Source organism: Panthera tigris, chromosome D1, assembly GCF_018350195.1.
Source record: "Panthera tigris isolate Pti1 chromosome D1, P.tigris_Pti1_mat1.1, whole genome shotgun sequence".
Classification (NCBI taxonomy): Eukaryota; Metazoa; Chordata; class Mammalia; order Carnivora; family Felidae; genus Panthera; species Panthera tigris.
In genome coordinates this window covers 46278432-46303956 of record NC_056669.1, presented here as the reverse complement: position 1 = coordinate 46303956, position 25525 = coordinate 46278432, and the positions used below count along the sequence as shown (strand labels likewise).

General features: G+C 34.4%; 1 protein-coding gene across 11 annotated transcripts in view; it reads right to left on the bottom strand.

Moving 5' to 3' along the window:
• PICALM (phosphatidylinositol binding clathrin assembly protein) overlaps positions 1–25525 on the bottom strand; it is a 100638-nt gene that overhangs the window by 18717 nt on the left and 56396 nt on the right. For 3 of the 11 annotated variants that reach the window (XM_007078983.3, XM_007078987.3, XM_042959492.1), the window contains exons 10-18: positions 24108–24231; positions 23709–23845; positions 21252–21355; positions 15580–15729; positions 7269–7376; positions 4797–4928; positions 4672–4702; positions 4399–4498; positions 327–350 (exon numbers count right to left, since the gene is read on the bottom strand). In XM_007078983.3, coding sequence (XP_007079045.1) covers positions 327–350; positions 4399–4498; positions 4672–4702; positions 4797–4928; positions 7269–7376; positions 15580–15729; positions 21252–21355; positions 23709–23845; positions 24108–24231 — 910 coding nt within the window. The remainder of the gene's footprint in view (positions 1–326; positions 351–4398; positions 4499–4671; positions 4703–4796; positions 4929–7268; positions 7377–15579; positions 15730–21251; positions 21356–23708; positions 23846–24107; positions 24232–25525) is intronic. The other 8 variants (XM_007078985.3, XM_042959493.1, XM_007078984.3 and 5 more) reach the window with 7 other exon arrangements.

Genomic DNA, 25525 nt, shown 5'->3' with positions numbered 1-25525 from the left:
TGTCAACATTACCACAATCAACATTTCCCTTCATTCAGAAATCATCAAGTGCATAGTGGCAGCACAGATACACACACAGACACCCAGCCATCTGGCAGCAAATGGCAGAATATTAAGCAAGAAAAAAAAATCTGTATTTCCCATGCCACCATCAGAATCAATTCTGCAACACATCCATGAAATCAGTAGATGCTAGAAAGAATTTTTGGCACATTGAAAATCTGAATGTGAAAACAAGTAATAGCTAGAAGGTTATGAGATTCGGCTACAGCAGTGGTTAATAGCATGCCAATTTATTGCAAAAAGGCTAGTTTTTGGTCACTTACGTATTGTGGAAAATGCATGCCATTCTGTTTTTCCCAGGAAGAACAATTACATAATGCAATAACACTGGATTAGAACAAGTACTTACACAACAGAAAATACACAGAGCATTTTAGTTCACATGTACATTCACTAACTACCTAAAATCTCTTGTATTTCCAAAATCTAATGGAAGAACACCTAAACTAAAACACTATCAAGGTTACTAGGAAAATTTAGTCTCCAGCATAATCCCCTTACATACCTAATAGTTTACTATTACAAGTATCATAAAACATAAATGCAAAATTCATTGCAGCCCATGAACAGGGTTGCATGTCTACCATAGAAAAAAAGCAAGCAGTAATTAAAAGTAATTAAAACCATATCTATTAATAAAATACCAATGAATTTTTTAATTAAAAAATGTTCAAAAACCTTGACAGTGTTTATGGATTAATAAAAAGGTTAGAAATGTAAAGACATGTCATAAGCAGCAGTTTATCTAAGTTGTGAATCACATCACCAGCCCTATATGTTAGTCATTAAAAGGAAACTCTATGAAATACATACATACAAATTTTAACATTTTAACAAAATTCTTAAGAGATGACACACATTGACACAATACCATAAATATCATCAACTTACATACAAATTCCAAATGGCTAAATGCCTATTCCATTCTGGTAGTCAATCTTAAGTCAAGTGTTGTCTACAAACTTCTAATATTTCATATAGTCTAATACTAATTTTATAACAAAATATTCATTGTATTTTCTTATCAGCATTTGGATTTATATTAGGTCTCATGTATTATCAATGTACAATTCACACCTGAGGCTACAAAATCCACTAAACTAACCTCTTGTCATCCCCTGGTCAGTGAGGTATGTTATAGTGTGGATAAACACTGGAATGGATTTAAACTAAAATCTGCTTTCTAGAGGCTTTGTACTTAAAAAAAAAAACAAAAAAACTGCATAACTTTATTCCTATAATTGGGATGATACCTATTCAAACTTCCCAAGAATGTACTGTTAACAGATTCAAGATAGTGAGTGAATACGTATGTGTAAAAACCTAACAAGCTACTTAACTGCAAGGATATATTAGTAGTAATGGCAGTGAACCTTATCAATGAAAAACTGTTGCCTTAAAAAGGTAGCTAAATTTCCTTGTTATTTTCCAATTAAGAAGATGGATTGGATGGAATGGATTTCAGCTAAAATCTGCTTTAGATGCTTTGTACTTAAAGTACTTTGTACTTAAAAAAAAATTGAACAACTTTATTCTTATAATTGGAATGGTATCAATTCAAACTTCCCCAAGAATGTACTATTAACAGATTCAAGACAGTGAGTGTATATGTATGTGTAAAAACTTAACAAGCTACTTAAATGCAAGGATTTATTAGTAGTAATGGCAGTGAACCCTCTCAATAAAAAACTGAAAAATTGTTGCCTTAAAAAAGGTAGCTAGGGGCGCCTGGGTGGCTCAGTAGGTTAAGCGTCCGACTTCAGCTCAGGTCACGATCTCGCGGTCAGTGAGTTCGAGCCCCGCGTCGGGCTCTGGGCTGATGGCTCGGAGCCTGGAGGGTGCTTCCGATTCTGTGTCTCCCTCTCTCTCTGCCCCTCCCCTGTTCATGCTCTGTCTCTCTCTGTCTCAAAAATAAATAAACGTTAAAAAAAAAAAAATTAAAAAAAAAATTAAAAAAAAAAAAAAAGGTAGCTAAATTTCATTGTTATTTTCCAATTAATTTTCCAATTAAGAAGACTAGAGCTGGGGTGCCTGGGTGGCTCAGTCAGTTAAGGGGCTGACTTCGGCTCAGGTCATGATCTCGCGGTCCATGAGTTCGAGCCCCGCATCAGGCTCTGTGCTGATAGCTCAGAGCCTGGAGCCTGCTTCTGTTTCTGTGTCTCCCTCTCTCTCTGCCCCTCCCCCATTTGTGCTCTGTCTCTCTGCCTTTCAAAAATGAATAAATGTTTAAAAAAAAATTAAAAAAAAAAAAAAAGAAGACTAGAGCTAACAAAACTTTTTGGGTATTGTCACAAATTTTATCAGCACACTATTTTTAGCTCAGCCCTAGTAATTTTAACATATGATCAACCCCAGGAGAAACAGGGTAGTGCTCTAGAAGGGATTTAATAACAAGTGGCTGTAACAGGGGTAATGGTGGTCTCTAACAACATCAGGAAGGCTACAATGTGTAATCAAAATGCTTCTATTCACAGTTATAAGAAAGCATGTTTTAAATTTTTCTATGAGAAAAATTTTCTATGAGAAAAAATTGGTTTTCTCTGATGCAGGAAAACTTATTGCACTGATGAAAACAGCAGCTGACCAAGGATGGGGGGGGACAGCCACAAAGCTAACTCTGGTACAACCATACTTCATAGTGATTAAAAATATGTGGGGTGCCTGGGTGGTTCAGTCGTTAATGATCTGTATTCGGCTCAGGTCATGATCTCACGGTTCATGACCTCAAGCCCCGCCTTAGGTGAATTTGAGCCACTGCTTCAGGGTAAAAAACAACCAAAAACCAAAAACCAAAAACCAAAAAACACATGAGCCCCTGCCTTGGGTGAGCCCTGCTCCTTCCCCCCGCCTCTCTCTCCCGCCTCTCGCTCACTTGCGCCCTCCTTTCTCTCTCAAAAAAATTAGTAGGACTTCTTCAGTACTAGATGGTAACTACTTAGCATATACAATTAATCCTCATTTTTCACAGATTCTGTATTTACAAACCTGCCTACTTGCTAACATTTATTTGTGATCCCCAAAGCAACATTTGTGGTGTTTTTGAGGTCACTGACAGACATGCATAGAGTCGTGAAAAATCTGTTGCCCAACGCCTTTGTTCCCACCTAAAGGTGACCAAGGTGAGGTTCTGCCTCCGAGGGTGGGGAACAGGGCAGGGTACTGCAAGCAGCTCTGACTCTGGCTATGGCTTGAGTCTCAAGTCTGGCACTTGTCAGTGCAGCAGCCTCAAGTAAGTAAGTCACCTAACACTTATGAACTGCATTTTCTTTTTTGTAAAATAAATTAAAAAAAATAGCATCTACTAGAATGAGTTTGATTAGGATTTAAAACTATAATATTTGTAAGGATTGTGTATGTGTTGATTCTCCTTATTTGCTGCACTTATGTTGTTAAAGTAACACAACACAAAATCAATGATTGCTAAACCATTACTAGAGGAAATAGGTATGTATGTGCGTGTGAACCTAGCAATGGTCAGTGCTCAGGGGATTTTAAGAATATAATTACAGCAAATAAGGAAAACCAACTGTATGAACTATTTGACAATATTAACAAAAACCAAGCAATGTATAGTTTCTTTACCAATGGTGAGATCAAAAAAATACTAAAGATTTTATATTCTAGATAAATAATAGATTTGAGACCAGGAGTAGAGGGTAATGTTTAAAAGCATTAATCATTAACTGCTCTGAGGTTAGACTGCCCGGGTTCTAAAAATTCACCCAATCACTTAAGAACTCTGGGAGCCAAGGGGCGCCTGGATGGCGCAGTCGGTTGAGCGTCCGACTTCAGCCAGGTCACGATCTCGCGGTCCGTGAGTTCGAGCCCCGCGTCGGGCTCTGGGCTGATGGCTCGGAGCCTGGAGCCTGTTTCCGATTCTGTGTCTCCCTCTCTCTGCCCCTCCCCCCTTCATGCTCTGTCTCTCTCTGTCCCAAAAATAAATAAAAAACGTTGAAAAAAAAAAATTTAAAAAAGAACTCTGGGAGCCTAGGCATATTATGTAACAACACTGTGTCTCCATTTCCTCATCTGAACACTGGGGACAGTAATAGTTACTACCACGTAAGGTTAATTTGAGGATTATACAAAACAAAGCCACATATTATTTATTGAATGATGCCTGCAACAGAGGAACCTTTAAATATATGTTAGCTACTAAAATGTACTCGGAAAAGATAGTCAAACAGATTCCTTTAAAAACAAAACAAGAACAAGTTTCTTATATTTCTAAAACTGAATAAACAATCTTTCCACTTATAGTTATCACTTTAAAAACATTTTCATGTCACACATTCACCTAAATTATTCTCGTTACTGTGAGCTTTTTCAACTCACCATTGTTGCAGCATTCCAAGCAGTTGTTGGTGCAACCTTTGGTTGCCAGTTAGATCCTCCAGTTAGCTTCTTTTCACCTGGCTGACTCCAATTTACATCACTTTAAATAAACATAAGTGAGAACATTAAATGTCTGTAATTATAAACGTTCTTTCCTATACATTGAGATTGAACAAAAAGATGTAGGTTTGGCATCTCTACACATACTTTGGAGATGAAAGCCAAATCAACTTTTAAATGGTACATGAGAAAATAACACAAATAAACACTCACTTCTTAGTGGTTCCATTTCCAATGCCAAGATCTATGACAGGAGAAAAAGAAAGCATTTAAAAACCAGACTCATTTTTATTACAGCTTATTTTAAAGTAGATTAAAAGAATCCAAAGAATACTTACTGCCCACAAGGTTTGCTAAGGATGAATCCAAGTCATCAGATACTAACTTGTTAGGTGGAAGTTTGGCAACAGGAAGACTCTGGTTCTGAGAAGCCACTGTTGGTTTGAGAAGTCCACCTAGTTCATCAAAGCCTTAAAGTTACAAACAGACGAAATAGGATATGTAAGGGACTTTATGGTGCTACAGCTTTCTAAAGGAGATCTTTGCCTTTTCTACTCGTTTGTTTGTTGGAAAAGTCCACCAGAACATTGGACATTAATAAATGTCCTTAAATGAAAAAAGGGAGAAATGCGTCATTTGATTCATGAACTGATTGAAAAGGCAAATTTGCTTTGATAGAAATCATGTCTTACTTCATGACAAAATTGTATTAAGGTTATAAGGATGAAGAAAGAGGCGCCTGGGTGGCTCAGTCAGTTAAGTGTCCGAATTCAGCTCAGGTCATGATCTCACAGTTCGTGGGTTCAAGCTCCACATCAGGCTCTGTGCTGACAGCTCAGAGCCTGAAGTCTGCTTCGGGTTCTGTGTCTCTCTCTCTCTCTGCTCCTCCTCTGCTTGTTCTCTCTCTCTCTCTCTCAAATACAAATAACAAACATAATAAATAATAAAAAAAGAGAGATGAAGAAAGAAGGATTCAGGTAAACAATTTTTATTCCAAAGTGGTGAAAGAGGAGGGAATAGAATGTAATTCTCCCCCTCGCTTGGAAAATTTTCTGAAGACTCACTTACACCTGAAGAAATATAGATAAAAATACATCCCTGTAACTTTGAAAAGTTTTTCTTCTAAGAAATATCTCCTAGACCTCTTTACATTCTTCAGCGTGGAGAATGTAAGGTATCTGTAAACCAGTATGTTACAAGCAAGTGAAAATGAACTGCTTGATCATCACTTTTCTTCTATTTAAAACCAGCTAACCTAAATTACACTGAAGAAACCGCTAATGCCCCAATTGGATGAAAACATCTAGTAAACAAGAACACTGCTTAGAAATGTAAATAAAATAAAATTCCTTAAGGTTCTCTACCAAAGCGAGAAGAGAAGGTAAAGCAAATCCAAACAAACACACTAAAGAACACAATAATAGCGGGATCTAGGGGGCGCCCGGGTGGCTCAGTCCATTAAGCATGAGACTTGATTTCAGCTCAGGTTATGATTTCATAATTCAGGAGTTCAAGCCCTGTAGTGAGATTCTCTGCTCTATCAGCACAGAGCCTGCTTCGGATTCTCTCTCCCTCTCTCTCTGCCCCTCCCATGCTTGCTGGTTCTCGTTCTCTCTCTCTCTCAAAATAAATAAAGCAAGCAAACACACACACACACACACACACACACACACACACACACACACACACACAGCATGATCTAGAAATAACAGAGAATTTGAAAAAGAAAGTCACCAAAAATGGTGGTTTACAAACTATGAACAGTTGATCTCTACTTCCTTTATCCTTCATCTCAGAAAGACAAACTCAAAAGGAAAAAGTCAAATGCATCAAAAAATATAATTATAAAACTACTAGTACGTAGAAAAAAAATCTTAGTTCATACATATTCTTTATAAGCCTGCTTCCTATTTATACATACAACTAATTATATATAAAATTAAAAACACCTCAATGTTTCTTTAAATGGTATGAACTTAATTACTAACCAAAATCAAAGGTCATCGCGTAGTAAGAATAGTCAATTTTATGGAACTCTTATTAATCTGTACAAACTTCGAATTAACAAGATATTATATGAAAACAAATGGAAACCTGGCTCTACAAATTTACAGAAGTTCTTTTAAGACAAATGAACAAGCATACTATAAAAAGAATCATCCTTAAAATAACAAAAAGCCCCCACAGATCTGATCCATTCTAGCTGTTTATACATGGACTATCTCAACCAGTCAAGGTACCACAGGTTTTCTTTTCCTTGTTTTCAAAAAAGCCAATTTCATTTCAGTAAAGGTAAAAATTGTAATGATTACAAAGCACAACACTCTACATATAGTCACTAACAACTTAACAGTCTAATCTGAGCAAGATTCATTTAGGTCTGGGAGAGAAAATCTTCCCAGTGTCAAACTGCCACTAAGAAAAGGGTAACAGTTAAAAATCTCTTGAAGTTCTCAACTAGTGGTTGAAAAAGAAAAACAACTTCATTGGCTATCCCAATTTAATCTATTTACACCTGTTCAGAGGAGTATTATTATCTGTCCTTACACAGAGTCTATATGAGAACATTATAGTTATGTTAGTAAAACAATTTTTTCTGGGGTGCCTGCGTGGCTCAGTCAGATAAGCATCAGACTCCTGATTTCAGTTCAGGTCATGATCTCATGGTTCATGAGTTCAAGCCTTGCATCAGGACCCATGCTGACAATGAGGAGCCTGCTTGGGATTCTCTCCCTCTCTCTTTGCCCCTCTCCCACTGACACGCGCACTCTCAAAGTAAATAAATTACTTAAAAAACAAATGTTTCTTACCCCCAGAATCTACAATAACGTTGGTAGATTTATTTCCAAACACAGATTCAAAGTCAACATTAAGGCCAGCTGAAGGATGTGGCTGTGCAACCGGAGATGGAGTGAATCCTAAGAAAAACCAAAATGGAAAAAGTTCAATTCTTCACTAAATCTACATTTATAGCTCTTAATAATGATGACAATTGAATGGAAAAAGCAATAAATTCCATCAACAAAAAACAAGGCCAACCCTTCAAGCAAAATGTTTCTTAATATTACATTTTTTTGTGGTGATGACATTTTCTGTAACAAAATCATCCTACTGACAAAGAAAACTAACAAAAGAACAACTGAAGTTGAACCACTATTTTGTTTCATTACAAAAAAACCTTTGCTTATCTTTTTACCTTAATTTTGTATGCTGATGATCTTTAAAAAACTAAACACATCTAAAATTCCAGGATTTTGCATGAAGCAAAAAAAAAACAAAAAACAAAAAACACAACGTTAAGTGATCATTTGGTAATGAGCTAAGCCTTCTATGGTGCTTAAAAAATACATGAATCTACTTTAGTATACCCAGGAGTCTTCCCCTCCCTCTACCTACTCACCTTCCTTCCTTCAATGGTTAATCAAATGTAATACAGTTTAAGTTCATTTGAGAGGTAAAAAGATTCTGAAAGTTACAACTCACTAATCCTTACATCCCTCTTGTGTCTAGGTGCTTTCTGAGTATCAAAAACAATAAAAGAGACCATGTTCAACTCCTGACCACCTTCTAACTTCAAGTTGCTACTTCAAGAGTGAAGTGGCCAACTATACAATTAAACACGCTAATTTACCTAATGCAAATCTGAAATACCAAAACATAAATAGGAAACCTTCTTTCCTGTCTGTTACACTGATGCTGGTGGTACTAAGATAACACCCAGCTCATATCTCTGAAACAGGCTATCCTCAGGTAACAAATGAAGATTTTCAAAAAATTGTGAAAGGTTGTATTTTTGTGAGGCAAGGTTCTGAATTTCTAGGGTTTGAAAAGAAGAATTAAAATCATCTAAAAATAGTTGGGCTGCCACATGATTTGGGGAGTATATTCCCAGCAGAAAACAGTCTAGCATCTAGCAAGGATTACAAAGAAGGAATTCTTTTACTTTGTGGAAGGCTATCATAAATGGCTCCTAAGTTCTCTTCAATTCTAAATTCTATAAAGTCAAAATGTGTGTACACATATATGTACATATATATTATATACAGACATTATATATAAACATTATATATGTGTATATATATACACACACACATATATATGTGTGTGTATATATATATACATATAAATTAGTATTAGAAGATTATCAAATATATCATTAGGGAAAGGTTAACCTATTTAGTCCTCAACACGGCCTCTCTTCCCTCCCTCAACTTTCTGCTAAAGGACTTTCCGTCTGTCAGAATCTCACTTTGAATTCTTAAAATGTATACCATCAGGATATAAAGTACAATGATAATTGTACTAAAAAGACTGATTTTTAAGAAAACTGTAAAAAGTAGGATAAGACTTGGTGAAAAGTGCACGAAAGTCCTCAAAGACAAAGAAGCTAGAACAATGACTTATCAATGACTCACAGAGCTGATACACATCAATACTACTACTTTAAAAGTAGCATTTTATTGCTAGCATAAGTATTCCATAGGGCACAAATTTTTAAAAATGTACTTATTCCATAATTACTTAACATTTAAACTACTCTTAAAGACACTGGTCATATAATGAGAACACAAATACAATCAAAATACAAAATAATTTAGTATATAAATCTGGCCATTAATCAAAAGGTTCCCAGATTTCTAGACTTACCAATTTAACAGCATTTTAAAGCGTACAAGCTGTTTAAGAATTTTACCATGGGCTCACTGCTTCTTCTCATAACTCCTTACAACTAAGAACTGATTTTATCTACTCAAGAAAGACAAAAATCTACCATATTTACTTATGTGCCCATCTGTGAGAAGTATACATATTGTTCTTTAAATCACTGTGGAAACAGTATCTTGGCTTTATTTCCAAACTTTAGAAAATACATGGAATAATAATTTATAACTAGGATAGCATATCAAATTCCTATTTTTTCCTGTTATTTTGTCTTAGCTTTGTAGAATTTGGTGATTATCAGAGATAAGCCTATCCTTTATATTAATCCATTCATTACTATGTGTAAAGAGAGGAATCATTTCCTGAGGTCCCTAAGGGCATCAATCTGTGTAATTACAATACTATTATTACCTAAAAGTAGAAAAGGTTTGAAAGGATATTAAGTAATCCAGAGCTAGTACTTCAAATTTAAAGTCTCTAGGTATACATAAGCGAAAAGTAAAATGACTATTTTTAATAAATTGTAATAGCTGACAGGCTACCAGGGAAGAAAGCAACATATTTCACAGTAATAATCTTTTAAGTAAGGAATGTATATAAAACATGTTGAAGGTAAGAGTTCTGCATTATCATTTCAATGAACATTATCAACTTAATGGCCTTTTATCCCAAGTCACTTTTGGGGAGACTGTTAGGATTTAATTTTTAAAAGTTACTTAAAGATAAAAAAACTAGGATCACCATTTCAAAAGGAAAATTTAGGGACAAAAAAAAAGATAAACAGGCTCTCTGAGTTAAGGTTAACTGTATGAAACAATCATGATATTGAACTCCCTACTCTTTCATTTCACCAAGGCCCAGTGAAAAACTCTGCCACTGACCGGCACTAATTCATAGTTTAACATTTAGAAACCACTGCCCTACACGGCAAATCTCAGAAGAACAATAATAAATTAACTGAAAGTACAGGATGAACAAGCTTTGGGGACAAAAAGGCATTCCAAACACCTTCCAGAAAAATTTACTGTTTTGTTAACAGATTTTGGTGGTAGTTCCAAAATAAATTAGACCTCATACTTTTTGTGAAAGTAACTTCTATTTATTAAACCCTATTAAACACTATCCAAAAGCTTTATAAACAGTATTATTATTTAAATCTCACAACAACCCCATAAATAGTTATTATTATTCTCATTTTTACGGATGAGGAAACAAGGAGATTAAACAATTTACTCAAGACCAATGATTTAATAAGTGGCAAAACCAAGACTTAAACCCCAAATTGCCTGATTCCAAAATCTTTTAGGTGTTTTCAGTTTATCCCAAATATTTCATATTATATAAACTAGTTAGTAGAAAATTTTATTATTACAGCTATAATATTTATTCATCAGGACTATTAAAATTGTATGACCTTCTTGAGCTTTTCATAGCAAATGCTGGGCCTAAAAAGTGAAGAACCCATGGTAATTTTAAAACCTGAAAGCAATGAAAGAAGTGTTAAGACTGTATCTGATAATTAAATAATAATGTGGGTAAAAAGTCCATTGCAAATATTAAGGGAGCTGCATACACAAGATGGTTTTAATAGTTTCAATGATAACTCTATGTACCATAGTGCCAGATGTTATATTGTCATATATGTAAACTTCATGGCAATCCTATCACCCATTATTATCCTATTTTTCCTTGGCTTAGAAATGTTAAATACTTGTTTCAAATCATACAGGTAAGGAAGTAAACTGGAATTCAAAAAGGAACTCAAACGTAAATTCACTGGATTCTAAACACATACTTTCCATCAAATGTCCTCATAAATTTCATTTTTATTTATTTAATTTTTTTAAGTAGGCTCTACACCCAGCATGGAGCCGAACGCAGGGTTCAAACTCAGGACCCTTAGATCAAGACCTGAGCCGAGATCAAGAGTTAGATGCTAAACCGAATGAGCCACCCAGGCGCTTCATAAATTCCATTTTTGAATCCTTTAATCATGTCCAACTCTGCCAGTTGTTTAGTTGTGTTAAACATAATTTTTAATACCAACTGACCTAAGGTAATCAATTCCTATGCAAAAAAAAAAAAAAAAAAAATCAGCTGGATTTTGAGGTTTCATCACTACTGCACTGGCCTAGAATATGTCTGCAAAGACAGAAATGAGTATCAAGTTGGCCATGCCTCTCTGGAAACTGTTTCCCATTTCTACTGTCTTGCATAGTGCTAGAAAAGCACACTTGTTTCCAACAGAACCTCCCCACACCTGTGCCACAACTGATCGAGTCGAAATTACTTAGTGTTTGTTCTATCACTAACATCTATACAAAGGGCTTTAAATTCCATAAGCTTGTAATATTAAAATGTTATAAATTCCTCTGAAAATGTGAACCTTTTGAGTATGGGCTGAAGTAGGAAGATGACAAAGTATCCATTCACAAAACAATCCTGTGTTTAATCAAGGAAAACAAAATTAGGCAAAAAAGCTGTTATTCAAAAGTATTTTTTTCTTACAAAATTAAAAAAACAAACCTCATTTTAAGGCAAACAACAACAGAAACTCCCTCCTGCATAAACAGATGATCTTAAGAGATACCATTACCTACCTCCAAATAAACCAGCTACAGCAGAAGACTCGTGGCACATAAGGGTAGAATCAGGATAAGCCTGAGTGCCACAAAAAGAATCTGACAAGGCATACATGGGGGAAAAAAGAACAGGAAAAGAAAAAAAAAAAGAGAGAGAGAGAGAGAGAGAGAGAGAGAAATGAGGAGGAACAGTTAAGAGTAGAATGGAGTAATTAAAAACACACAAAACAAAAACAAAAACAAAAACAGGAGAGTCCAAGCTCTTAGTGTTCTTTAAATTACAACCTACTTAAAAAAAAAAAAAAAAAAAAAAAGCGCCTGTCTCCATTATGAGTGTTATATTTAAAATATATCCACAACAAAATTTTGAAATAACCAACACTGCATTTCCTTAGAGAAATAAAAAGCAGTTGGCTTTTGTCAATATTAACATGTCTTCTTTTAATGGAGTAAGTAGGCCTGAACAAGGTCACAGACATGGGATGGCTAGGATCACAATCCACTCTTCTGGACTTATAATTGCTTTAATAAGGACTAGATAGTACAGTGAGCATCACATCACCAGATCAGTATCCTCCTCTGGAAGGGTTAGAGGGTGTCTAGGTAGCTATTCTGTGATTTTTCTGGGTCATTCTTAATCCTATAAAGCAGAAGCTGGCAAATTACAGCCAGTGGCCTATTTTTATATGGCTGTGTGAGCTAAAAATGGTTTTTACATTTTTAAAGGGTTGTTTTTAAAAATGAAAGAAAACAAAAGAAGAATATACAACAGGGATTTTACGTATCTTGTAAAGCCTGAAATTATTTACTATCTGCCCCTTTACACAAAAAGTTTACTGACCACTGTTCTAGAGCAGTACTATCCTACAGAACTTTCTAATAACAGAAATGTTTTATAAATCTGCTCTGTCCAATATGGGAGCCACCAGTCACATGTGCCACTGAACAACAGAAATGTGGCTAATACAGCTAAGGAAGTAAAATTTTAACTTTAACATTTAATTTCAATTAATTAGAGCTTAAATGACATGTAGCTAGTGGCTAATTGGACAATATATCTCTGGGAATGACATATTTTGGGTGGTCCTTTCATGCTCTTAATACTCTAAGAAAACTTAGAATTTTTATTACACAAATGTACTTCTCAGGAACTTTTAATATGGATTAAAAGCCTTCTTATTAAAAAGCCTCTTCTTAGGATAGGCATTAATCAGCAAACTAGGTGCAGGTCTTTGTAAATAAAAATTTATTGGAACACAACCAAACAACATGTTTACGTACTGTCTATGGCTACTTTCATGCTATAAAGCCAAAGCTGGTAGCTACAACAGAGACTATGTGGTTCGTGAGCCGAAAATATTTACAATCTGACCCTTTAAGAAAAAGTGTGCTGATCCTTGTTCTATACTAATGCCTAACAGTCTAAACCACATGTGTGGTTTTTATTTTGCCATTCTGTAGTCATTTTTACAAAAAGGTAAGTACTTACTTTTTGCTTATGAAAAAAATACCTTTTACAAAAAGGTAAGTACTTATTTTTTGCTTATGAAAAAATCTTGGCAGATTTGTTTGTTTGTTTTTTAAAGTATACTTGATACTTTAGTCCGCACATCCATAAGGGAAAGGGCAATGTAGAGCAAAGCTAAAGGTCTCCTGCTTCGAGCTTTTGCTCCTACTAGCTGGGTTGTCTTAGCGTATTAACTTTTCTGGGGACTCAGGCGATCCATCCAGAAAATGACAGTAATTATCTTACCAATATGAGAGTTGAAACTTGACCAAACATTCTCTGGAGGTCTTTGTAAGCCCTAAAGCACCAATTCTATCATTTTATCTTCAAATGCACCAACTCACCTTGGCGTACACGGCCATCAAACTTTACTTTCTGTGCTTTCTGGTCTTCCTCTTGCCCAAACCCATGGGCTCCAACTTAAGAAACATTTGGAAAATGACATTTCTAGTATATTCCTTTTGTTACAGACTTTCCTTGGATAGCTTTTATACATTTTTACTCTTCTATTTCAATGTGAAATAGCAATGGCCTTTAGCACTTAAGCTTACTGACCTCCATTCTACCCCTCTTCAGTGAATAGAAGATTGACGGCCTGAAACATATGCACTGCTCTGACTTAAATGATGGAAATGATAGCCCCAAAGCAAAGATACCTTTCATACCCCAAATTAAAGCAACTGACTTAAAAAGACACAAGAAACCATATTTACTAAATATATACTAGTTCACATTCAGTAAGCATAAAGAAAATACAAAGTTATTAGAAAACCTGATTCAAAGGATAACTCTAGTAACCCTTTATTACCAGGCAAATAAGGTACTATATTTCACAAATTTTGTAAAGAGTAACAGAATGTGAAATTTGGTTTCAACCATTTTTTATTTAATTTGTAATGAATTACAATGACATACAGGAATTACTGTAATTAATTATTATAATTTGGAGCTATAAGACTAGTTATATATAACTAGGGTACCTGCCTTGGAACTCTCTCAAATCTCCAACTATTGTTTTCTCGTCACCTCCCTTCTGCCCCATTAGCTATATAGAACAGAATGTTCAGAATATGGCCACATGATCTCTTTAGGGTACACAGATAACTTTCTACATGCTGCTTTAAACAAAGATTTAGGGGCGCCTGGGTGGCTCAGTCGGTTAAGCGTCTGACTTCGGCTCAGGTCACGATCTCAAAGTCTGTGAGTTCGAGCCCCGCGTCGGGCTCTGGGCTGATGGCTCAGAGCCTGGAGCCTGCTTCCGATTCTGTGTCTCCCTCTCTCTCTGCCCCTCCCCCATTCATGCTCTGTCTCTCTCTGTCTCAAAAATAAATAAAAACGTTAATAAATAAATAAATAAAAATTTTTTAAAAAAAAAACAAAGATTTAAATTTACATCACTTTAAGCTGTTTCTCTGAATTGAATAAAAGCAATTTCACCAACTTTTAAGGAGCGTTTATCATCTTTTTGGAGGTTCAAAAACATTAATTTCAGGTTAGTGTATATTCAAAAACTTACATTTTCCTGTATTAACTCTAGAATGAAATTCAACCATTTTATGGATTTTTATACCACAATTAAATGCAATTTAGTCAAGTTGTTTTTCATTTTCTACTTGTCATTTATCTCCAAGCTAACAATGAAGTGAAACCCTTAAGAATGGGACAGGGTGCCTGGGTGGCTGACTCGGTTAAACTAACTCTAGATTTCAGCTCAGGTCATGATATCAGGGTTTGTGAGCTGGGGCCCTGTATGGCGATGACAGTGCGGAGCTGTCTTGGGATTCTCTCTCTCTCTCTCTCTCTCTGCCCCTCTCCTGCTCATGTGCGCCCATGTGCTCTCTCTCTAAATAAACTTAAAAAAACACAAAAGAATGAGACATACAGTATGTATTTATTTGAGACAATCTAAAATAGTACTATTCACAGTATTAAAAAAAAAAAAAAAAGAGATAGCTACTAAGAGTGATTAACTACCCTCTCTCCCAAACACAGAGGGGGAAAAACAGAAGCATGCATAAACATGTTGGTAACTTTTAAGAGATGTTACCCTATAACCAACTCTTCGAATTAATAAAATGTGGCAAATGATGTTAGACAGCTTGAGCATCACACTAATATGATAGATAACAAAACACTAAAAAAAGCACAACTTCAAAGGAAATTTTCTTTCCTAAAAACTTGGATTAAATAAAATTAGGGATACTAGTGTTAATTTAAAAATCTCACTACATTAATGCTATTTATTTTATTTTAAAATTTGATATTAAAATCCAAAATTATTGCAGTGCCTTAAAAATAATTGATGAATACGTAAAAAATACTTAGGCAGTATAAACATTAATTGGAAAGAAAGGTTAAATTGTACTTTACCAACAAACATTTCATGAGTAGGTGTCCTAGTAGTAAAAGTGGATACATCTGAAGAAATGGGAAGGTGAACATCACCACTACTTTTTGTGAGGAAAGGATTTAAGCTTGGAATGGCATCATCAACAGCATCTACAGTAGCAGAGAAAGGATCTGTGCAGTCCAAGTGCATTACAGCAAAATGAAGAAAGGAAGTAAATTAATTAGTATTGCAATTAGTCAAAAGATGCAAAGTGAAAAGTAGTAGCTATATTATTATTAATCTCAGTGCAAAATACCTAATCATCAACATCAAGATGGAAGAACTACATTTAATTATTTTAAAATGAATCCTCAGAAGAAAACATTTATGTATCCAATTAACATTGGTAGCATACTAAGGATAGATCTGCTTTCCAACATCAGGAAGCAAATAGTTAAAAAAAGAGAAAGAAACAAAATGCATCTATAAAAGAGCCACCCACCCTGGACCATGTTCCCTGCCCTAGGTGGGAATGCATTGGTTTTCATGGCATAGCTATGTTTACTCAAATAACAGACATAAACAATCAATATGTGTGTGGTATTGAGTAAAATTTCAAAAACAAAGAGAATCAGGGGTCAAGGGGTATTTCTAACAGGTGGAGGTAACTCGTGTATAGGTTCAGAGGTAAGAAATTAAAAAATACAGATGAAAAGGTCTAATGATTTAGAAAAAGGAAAGGAATTTTAGAAAAATGAAGAACAGAGGCATGAGTGGTGGCCATGTAGTAAACTGGGAACTGCTCTGAAGGTCCAGTTAAGGATTCTAAAGCCAAATCATTAAGCCTTTAAACAATTTGCTGAAGGGACGCCTGGGTGGCTCAGTCGGTTGTTAAATGTCTGACTCTTGATTTTGGCTCAGGTCATGGTCTCACGGTTTCTAGGATGGAGGCCTGCGTGGAGCTCTGCACTGACAGTGCAGAGTCTCCTTGGGATTCGCTGTCTCCCTCTCTCCACACCTCCCCCATCTGCACTCTCTCTCAAAATAAATAAACTTAAAAAATAAATAAATAAATGATTTGCTGAAAAATAACAAAAGTATTGTTCCATTAGAATAGTACAAAATATATATTATTACCAAATCCTACCCTAAAGTTATTTTTAGATCAGATAATTACTTTACCTATACCTCATTCAAGATAATCATCATTCTAATGATTGAAAGCCACTCATCCTACCTTAAGTAAACAAGGAGAGAAAAAATAAAAAGCAGCAGAAATACTTTTAACCTGTACTTCCTGTACTTTTAACCAGCAGCCTGTTCTTGCCTATCCTCGTCTAGTTTGTGATCCTCACTTAACAATGTAGTAAGCACTGTATTTTACCCTAAGACTGACAGAGTAAGACAGCAAAGGGCTTAAGGACCAGCTCATTCACTATAAGCATACTTTCCCTAAAGTCAATAAATTCAAATCCTACAACTGGTTAAAAAAGAATACCAAGAAAATATTGAGATCAGTGGCTTATACAGAATCTTTTTATGAAACTTTAATTTTTGTATTATTTTTTTGTATTTTGTATAATTATTTTCTAGGAATTAATCATTTTTACAGAACATCAATTCACACCCCAAAATAAAGTCCTACAAATGTATCAAAATTCATTGATGTAGTGTTCAAACTCATATGATCATGTTTAACATCTTTCCCACCCCTCCACTCCTGAATAAATGGAACAATGGATAGAAGAATCCAAAAAAGTAACTGAGAATTAAGAAGTAGAAAACAGATACAAGAAATGGGTTTTCTATACCAAAATAAAAATGTAATGATAACCAATCTAACTCCTTCCTGAGTAAGAAAGGAGATGCATTATGTTTACAGTTGATCAATTTGCTGTAAGTACTATTTTAAAATACTGAATAGTGGTATGGAGTTTTTGAAGTATATCATACATTGTTAGACTCAAAACATCTCTCTAGTTTTCCATGCCTTTGGCTATGAGAGAAGTCTTTCAAAAAAACACATTTTTCTATTACCAATCTATTGGTTTATGAGAAAAGACATGTTTGGGAAAAGTTGTTACTTATCTGCTACTCTAATGAATGCTTAAGTTTTACCTAAGTACTTATTATCAATCATCTTCTATTATATGAAACATCCTAGAGAAGAATATACAGAACCATGTAAAAATGCCGTATTTAGGTCAATCAGACAATAAGAAAAAAACAGTTCTTAATCTACTGACAAAACACGAGGTAATCTAGATGATGTTAATCTGTTAGTGAACACTATACTATCAATAATAAAAACAGGGCGCCTGGGTGGCTCAGTCGGTTAAGCATCCGACTTCAGCTCAGGTCATGATCTCACAGTTCTTGGGTTCAAGCCTCACGTAGGGCTCTATGCTGACAGCTGAGAGCCTGGAGCCTGTGTCAGATTCTGTGTCTCCCTCTCTCTCTGCCCCTCCCCTGTTCATGCTCTGTCTCTGTCTCAAGAATAAATAAACATCAAAAAAAATTTTTTTTAATAATAAAAACAAGTTCATTAAGATAAAAAAAACAATAATGTTTCAGCTATCCCAACTTACACTTTATTTACCAGACTGGCAACTACTATAAATCCCCTAAACTTTTAAGAATAGTTTTTATCATCATTCATTTGATGGTTTAATTTTGTTACAACATTCAAAAACTAATCCAAAAAGTTGAGGATCAAAATAGTGTTGAGGTCCTAAATACTGGATACCTACATTTACACAAAGACAAATGAGTTTTTCATATAGTGTTGCGTGTTTTGTGCCAGCTGTGAGCAAAGCAAATTAAACTTCAGAAAGGATAGTTCTTTTTTGCCTGAATTAAACTTTGAAATCTTGCTTAAAATATACATCAGTGCATTGAACTGACAATATTGTATATTTTTAGATATGCTGTGACACTAAATTTTAAAGGTGATATAAACTTAAATATTCTCACCTATTAGTATTAAACACCAAGTGCTTGTTGAGACTCCAAACCATTTCTTGAAAAATCAAAGGCTCATTAATATATGCAATGAGGGGAACAGAAGAGCTTGTGTTCTCTCATGTTCATTTTTTAGGTGGAATCTTAAATGCCTTTTATATAAACATGCAAACCTTACTTTAACTCTTTAACTCTACATTCCTAACTTATCTGTGGTGCTTGGGATAAGAACTAAGTTAATACCAATTCTGTTTTAAAAATACCAAATTTGTTATTTAAAACCATTTTTAGCAAATGAAAGCAAGAGAAACATAGAATAAGATCCTATCTTTGTTTTGCCACATGGTATAAAAGCAGCATGATGTAAAATGTCACATTATTTCAAATGTTTAGGTAAATGGTTAATTTCAAAAAAAAAATCTTTAACACGCTACTGTTATGATCAAAACATTTTATATACAGTTTAAGATTTATTTATCTTAGTCTAACTTTAATTTTAAAAATACAGTAAAAAATCTTAATCCGAATGTCCTCGATATAAAAAATACACTGAATTAAAAAGTATTGAAAGTCTTCACTTAAAACACTCTTCAGCTATCCAATTAGGCAGAAGCCAAAACTCTAAAATTATCACCAGCTCAGAAACCAAGTATCTTTATATGAAAGTCAAGACTAGATAGAATTCTTAAATTGAGAGGCTCATAGTAAAAATCACTGTCCTTTCCTCATATGTAATATGCTTTTGGAAAAATAACAGTCAATTGCTATGGCCTCTGTTCCCACTGTACTTGATTTGTATTTTTAATACTTTTAACAGTCTCACTTGTACACAGAAAGCCTAATGTTAAAATATGAAGGAAATTTTGATGGAAATAATACAAAGAGTAAAATAACCTAAAACAGAAAACTAAAACTTGACTACATGTATTCCAACATACTGTTTTCAAAAACTGCTATGAAATAATTTCTTCTGGCAGGACATAAAACAATTCTTAGAGGCTGAAATTACTTGAAATTATTCTCCCACAATAATCATCTACCCACCTTCATGTAAGAGTTCAATAATCCCAAGCAGAAACTTTAACTTTTCATTATCAGAATTAACTATCCAAACAAAACAACTTCACAGTTCAGTTTCTTTGAAGTGTCCTATCAGTTCTCAATAAGCCTACTGTAAAATTTCTCACCTATTTTGAAAAACAACGTTCAGCCTTAACTTCGGAAAAAACAACTACACTGTTTTTTATAAAAGCGGGGGAGGGTGAAGCAAGTTAAAATTGTTTAAATGGACATGTCAATTCTATTAAACTTTTCTAAAACAATTCACAGTAAGCGGAAAATACGTGTGTAATTTTGCCGATTAAAAATCCTAAAATTAGGACTTATCATTGGGATATTAAGGAATTACTTTCAGATAAATAGTTCTAAAGTATTTATTGACTTTAAACTAGCTTACCATTTTTAGAAATTACTTCTTAATCATAAGATTTAGCTAAATTAAACTAATCTTCTAAGTTAGTTTTTTAATCAAGTCATGGCTCACAAAATTAGTGTAGAAATCTAGTGTTCTAGTGTTTCACTATTCCTGTTCCCTGCTGTATCTTGAACCAGAAAGAAGCTGTCCAGAAAAGAAAGAAAACATCCACTCATTCAAAAAACATTAAAAATCAAAGCATCTAGGCATTGATAATACAGCACTGAACAAAATATTTAAAAAGCCCTGCCTTCACAGAGATTATGTTCTATTAAACTAAATAGAGCCTTAAGAATTAACTATAAAAAATAATGAAACAAAAAAGTTAAGACTCCAATCATCAAAATATAGATGAAAAGTCTAGTTCACGTTAACATAAAAACTCACAACAATTAATTTATCTTGCTATGAGAGGTAAACTGATCAATTCAGATTTTACATGAGCAATGAAAATTTTAAGGTAGCTTGCCATTCTCTATAGTTCTGTAGACAGCATCCTCTCAGAATATCTCCCCTTTCTGTCCCAAATAATTTTTGAGTGTCTGTAAAATAATACATATATGCAAACAAAAGCACCAAAACCAAGCAAATGGAATCACTTGAAAACATATTATATGTCTAAGCAAACCTGCTTAAAAACTGACAGGGACTAGGCTCAATCCTTCAAAGATGCCAGGTCAATGATCACGATACAGTCACCTTAAGATCAAAGAACTACTCCAGGGCAGCAAACATTCCTATTGCTATTAGGGGAAAATTCTTTGAATACCAAAATCTTAATGATCTAAATTAAAAGCTGTAAATACAAGTAGCATAAAGTTTGTCATAACATTCCCAGTCAGAACACAGTTTATTGAGTAGTAACACTGTATGCGTTTTATTAGAATCTTATCATACATTTACATAGCACGAGTTTTCTTCCCCCATTAGTCATTTTATTTTCTATACCAAAAGCACAATAACCCTTATGCATTTTCTGATTATGGAATAGATATTCAACATTGAAAGAATGATTTCATACTTCAATATACATTGGGTCCTTCCTTTTCACCTTCATTAAAACCTCATTTCATAATTTAATTGAACAGAAATTCTAAAATTACATTTACAAATACATGAATGTCTTCAAGGAACAAAATTACCTTACTGCCATTTTAAATATGTTTAAAGTTCACACGTATCAAATGTAACCAAAAAGTACACAAATGAGTGAAACACTACAGAATGCAGATGGGAAAGGCTTACATAACAAATAAAGTAGAATTCATTAATGCTTACCTCCCCATGTACTTGCTACCTGAGAAGTAGATGGCATAGGAAGTACAGATGGGTGAAAAGTTGGCTGTTGTAAATCAAGCAGATCATTTGGTAGCTTTGATGTGCTAGAAAATATTTTGAAAAGATTATTTATTTATTTATTAGGTAAACCTTGCTGTATCGGCCACTCCCTTCTGTCCCAGTAAATAAAAACATTAAAAGTAAGAAAAGGCCCCAGTAATGTAAACCTCAAGAGGAGGAACAGTTTCAGCAAGGTAATAGTTGCATACCTTTAATATATACAACAGCATATCTATATTTATAGTAGCATATTTCTACGGAAGTCTGGAAAAAATATTCAAGTACCATATCTTAAATTTATATAGGATTCAAATAATTATACTGTACCCCTTTTGGAATGTATCAGTGACTCTCCTGGGAAAATACTGATTTCCTTACGGAAATGTACCTAAACAACATGATTCTGAAATATGAAACATTATGGCAATTTTAATTTTTTTAAGGAAATTTGTTTTCTTACTTTTAATCTTCAAAGAACTTCCATTATATTTGTAATACTAATCCCTCTAACAAAGCAAATTACCTGTTAATCTCACTTGCCCTGCTTCAATATCCAAACATATCAATAATACAGGAAAAAATTATACATGCATATATGATATAAACTTATAACAGAGCCACCCCATTACACAACTACAGGGGGCATTATTTACATGATATGTATGACTTTTATGTGATAAAGGAATAACAACTAAAAAAAGATACCAGAGGAGTGCCTGGGTGGCTCAGTCAGTTAAGAAGCCAACTCCTGAATTAGGCTCAGGTCACGATCTCATGGTTTATGGGTTTGAGCCCACGTCAGGCTCTGCACTGATGGCACAGAGCCTGCTTGGGATTCTCCGTCTCCCTCGCTCTCTGCCCCTCCCCAACTTGTACTCTCTCAAAAATAAACATTAAAAAAAAAAATCACAGAGTTTCCATGAATTGAAGCATTGTGGACAAAACAACAAACATCATTTTTAACTTATACTTACTCAAAAACAAAATGTCTCTTCGATGTAAAAAACAGTTTTACAGATAAATAAAAATATAAATGCATTTAGTACTTTGGGGGAGAAAAACAGAATAAGGCAATATGCATTCTGTTATAGGCTGTTAAGATCTGCCTTCAATTAGAATTAAAAAGGCAAAAACTAAGAGTGTATTAAGTGAAGTAAAAAATAGCCAAATTAGTTCTTTATCTAATAATTTTTTTCATTCTTAAACATTCAGCATCTTTTCCATTTATTTCCCCTGAGACAGAGTTCTTTCTAAGGTCCTCAAGTGGGGACGTTTCATGGATTCAAAGTTATTTTAATGGGGATTTAAAAAGGCAGCATGCCAAACAACAAACAAAACAAATGAGAAAACAATAATTATAAAGTTGAAAGAAAAACACTAAATTCAACAAACATCTATTAAGACTTTAGGGAACAAGCAGCAACTAAGTAAGTTACATTGAATGATGACAGGTCTCAGGTGGGAGGGAAGACCTTCTAAGGATGAGTTAATAATAAAATAAACAGCAACAACAACAAAATCAAAGATATTGTTTAAGATTGTGTGCTTTAGTATAGGACTGTGCTAAATCTTATGCTAGCCACATGGCAGTCTGTTGGAAACAGAAAATCTTGGGCCTCACTTTATATCTACTGTATCAGAAACTCTGGGGGTGAGGTTCAGAAAGCTGTGGCTTTAGAATCTCTCCAGGTGATTCTGCTGCTTACTAAAGAATGAGAACCACTGACCTATACCATACAATACCTTATGTGGAAACAGGTTTAAAAAAAAAAAAAAAAAAAGATTAAGAAATAACAGCCAGGATTCAAACCAGAATCTGACTTCCAAACTTCTACTTTAAACCACTCTGAGGTAAAAGATAGGACAAATTTAAAATAAACCAATTATTTGAATTTTCCCGGAAATATTATTATTTCCATTATTAAATAGCTTCAATTATTGACACTGCAACAAGATTACTGATGTTGGCCTGGTAGGCCTCAATACCACAGAAATCTGACAACTAAACTCTTACGGTGTTCCAGAGTACGGAGTTTAACATAAGGCAATAAATAGACATGAAAGACATTTAATATCCAATGAAAGGATACTGTGAAATATATTACCATACCCTTATATGTACATATCCATATATATAAATGACACATCTGCCCCATAGATTACCCACTACATTCCAATTAGTATAAATTTGTAACTTAGCCATTTTCCATTTCCTAAATATGCAAGGTATATACTCTTAACATTTTATATTTAATTATAGCATTATCACCATTTATTAACACCACTGTGTGAACTTCTGAATATAAAATCATAAATTAAACTAAATTTGAAAAGCTCTTTCTATTAGAAGCCTTTAGATCTAAGTATTCAAAGGTAATCTTTACCTTCTCCACCTACCTGTTAGAAGAACTAGGGGTAGAAAATATGTCAATGGCTGGTGCAGTCATTATACCCCCTGCAGAGGTGGACACAGGAGAGGCTGCAGTTGTTAAAGAGGTATGAGGTTTCTTTGCAAGTTCTTTTAGGCGCTGTTCCTGTTGAGAAAGGGAACTAGCATAAGGAATCCAAAACCCAGATTTGTTTTATGGCCACTGGAAAAACACATTATCTAATTGTGTTCTGATAGCAGAAAGGTGTTCTTGGTTTCATCAGTCAGTCAATGTCAGGATAAAAAATCAGATCATTGAGTTTCACCCCATTTGGATAACTATCATTAAGTTAGTCTATTTAGAGGTTCCAATTCCTTTATGAACACCTGTACCTGTTTTTCCGAATAAAGAGAATGCAAACACCTACCTTTAAAGCTTTTAAACGAGCCTGTTCTTCCTCTAATGCTGCCTGCTTTTCCCTTTCATCCACTTTGGTTAGAGACAGGCCAGTGCTTGCCAGGGAAGAGACTGCGTTGGAAAGTGTTGTTGCCCTAGGAAATTGGACAAAGGTAATTTGGCTTTCTGCAACCTGGTTATAAAATGGTCTGGCAACACTGCCATGGATTGGTATTACAATTATGAATTTACCTTTTGGAGTAAAAATCAGTACTTCAGATAAAATATTCTACCTAGTGACCCACAGGATTATTAGCAATTAGCTAATTTATACAAATATTCCCTGCTTTTTAAATTGTTAGACTTTGGAAAGAGTTCACAATAAAGGTATGGGACACTGCTTCTTCCAAGCCCCAAGGAAGGGAACTAATGCAATTAGAAAAGAGTTCACATACTCCCAGGAAAACCCTGATGGGTAAAATATATTGAATTTCTCACAGGAAATTACTCCACTAATTTACAGCGTAGGTTTTGGCAGTACCACTACAGGAACACTAAAACATTAGTACCAGTAATAAATAATGTGTGTCTAGAGAGGTTTCCATTATAATAACACCCAAAGATGTCAGTCCCGGAGGATCACAGGTTCCTTCAAAGACAGATCAATTTCATCAGTCCATCTGGCACCTCCTTTCTATCTGCTACCCTCTTGCCAAGCTAGAAGTTCCTTTCCAAACATAGTACACATGCGCAATGCATCACCATAGCAAGCCACCTCCTTCCCCTTATATCATACCATAAACCCCAACAACATATATTCCCGAATGTCAATTCTAGGCAATATGAACACATCTAGGAAGAGTTCTAACCTGAAGAACTACTACTCATGACCTTCACTCATTTTCCTTTTATCACACACCAATCATCATTAATTTATACTTTAAGCATACAAGTGGCAGAACTACTAATAATTTATGTAAAATCAATTTTTATAAAATACAACTCAGAAGACAAGGGAAGAGTAATACAGTTGTGATAGAAATGCAAGAAACCCAGCAAATTTTATGATAACAAAAGTATGAAGTTAAATCAATGTACCTCAACTACTTGGCCATATTTTTTATTTATTTCTTATATAAGTGCCACATAATTTGGCTTATGCTTCTAAAAACCTACTAGAAAAGTCAAAGAACAAATTTGGAATGAAAAAGTACTAAAATCCAGTAACATTTTCCTTTAAAAATTACTTAAATTCTGCCACCACAAATAAAGTTCTGAAACAAAAAAATCTAAAGAAAATGAAGGTTCTCATTACATTTTACAGAATTTTTTTTCATGCCATTAAAAGGAAATCTTCATAAAGAAACCTGAGAATTACTCAAGTCACACTACCCAACATAAAACTCATGTTACAAAGTCAATATGAGATGAACCGTACTATTTTCAGTT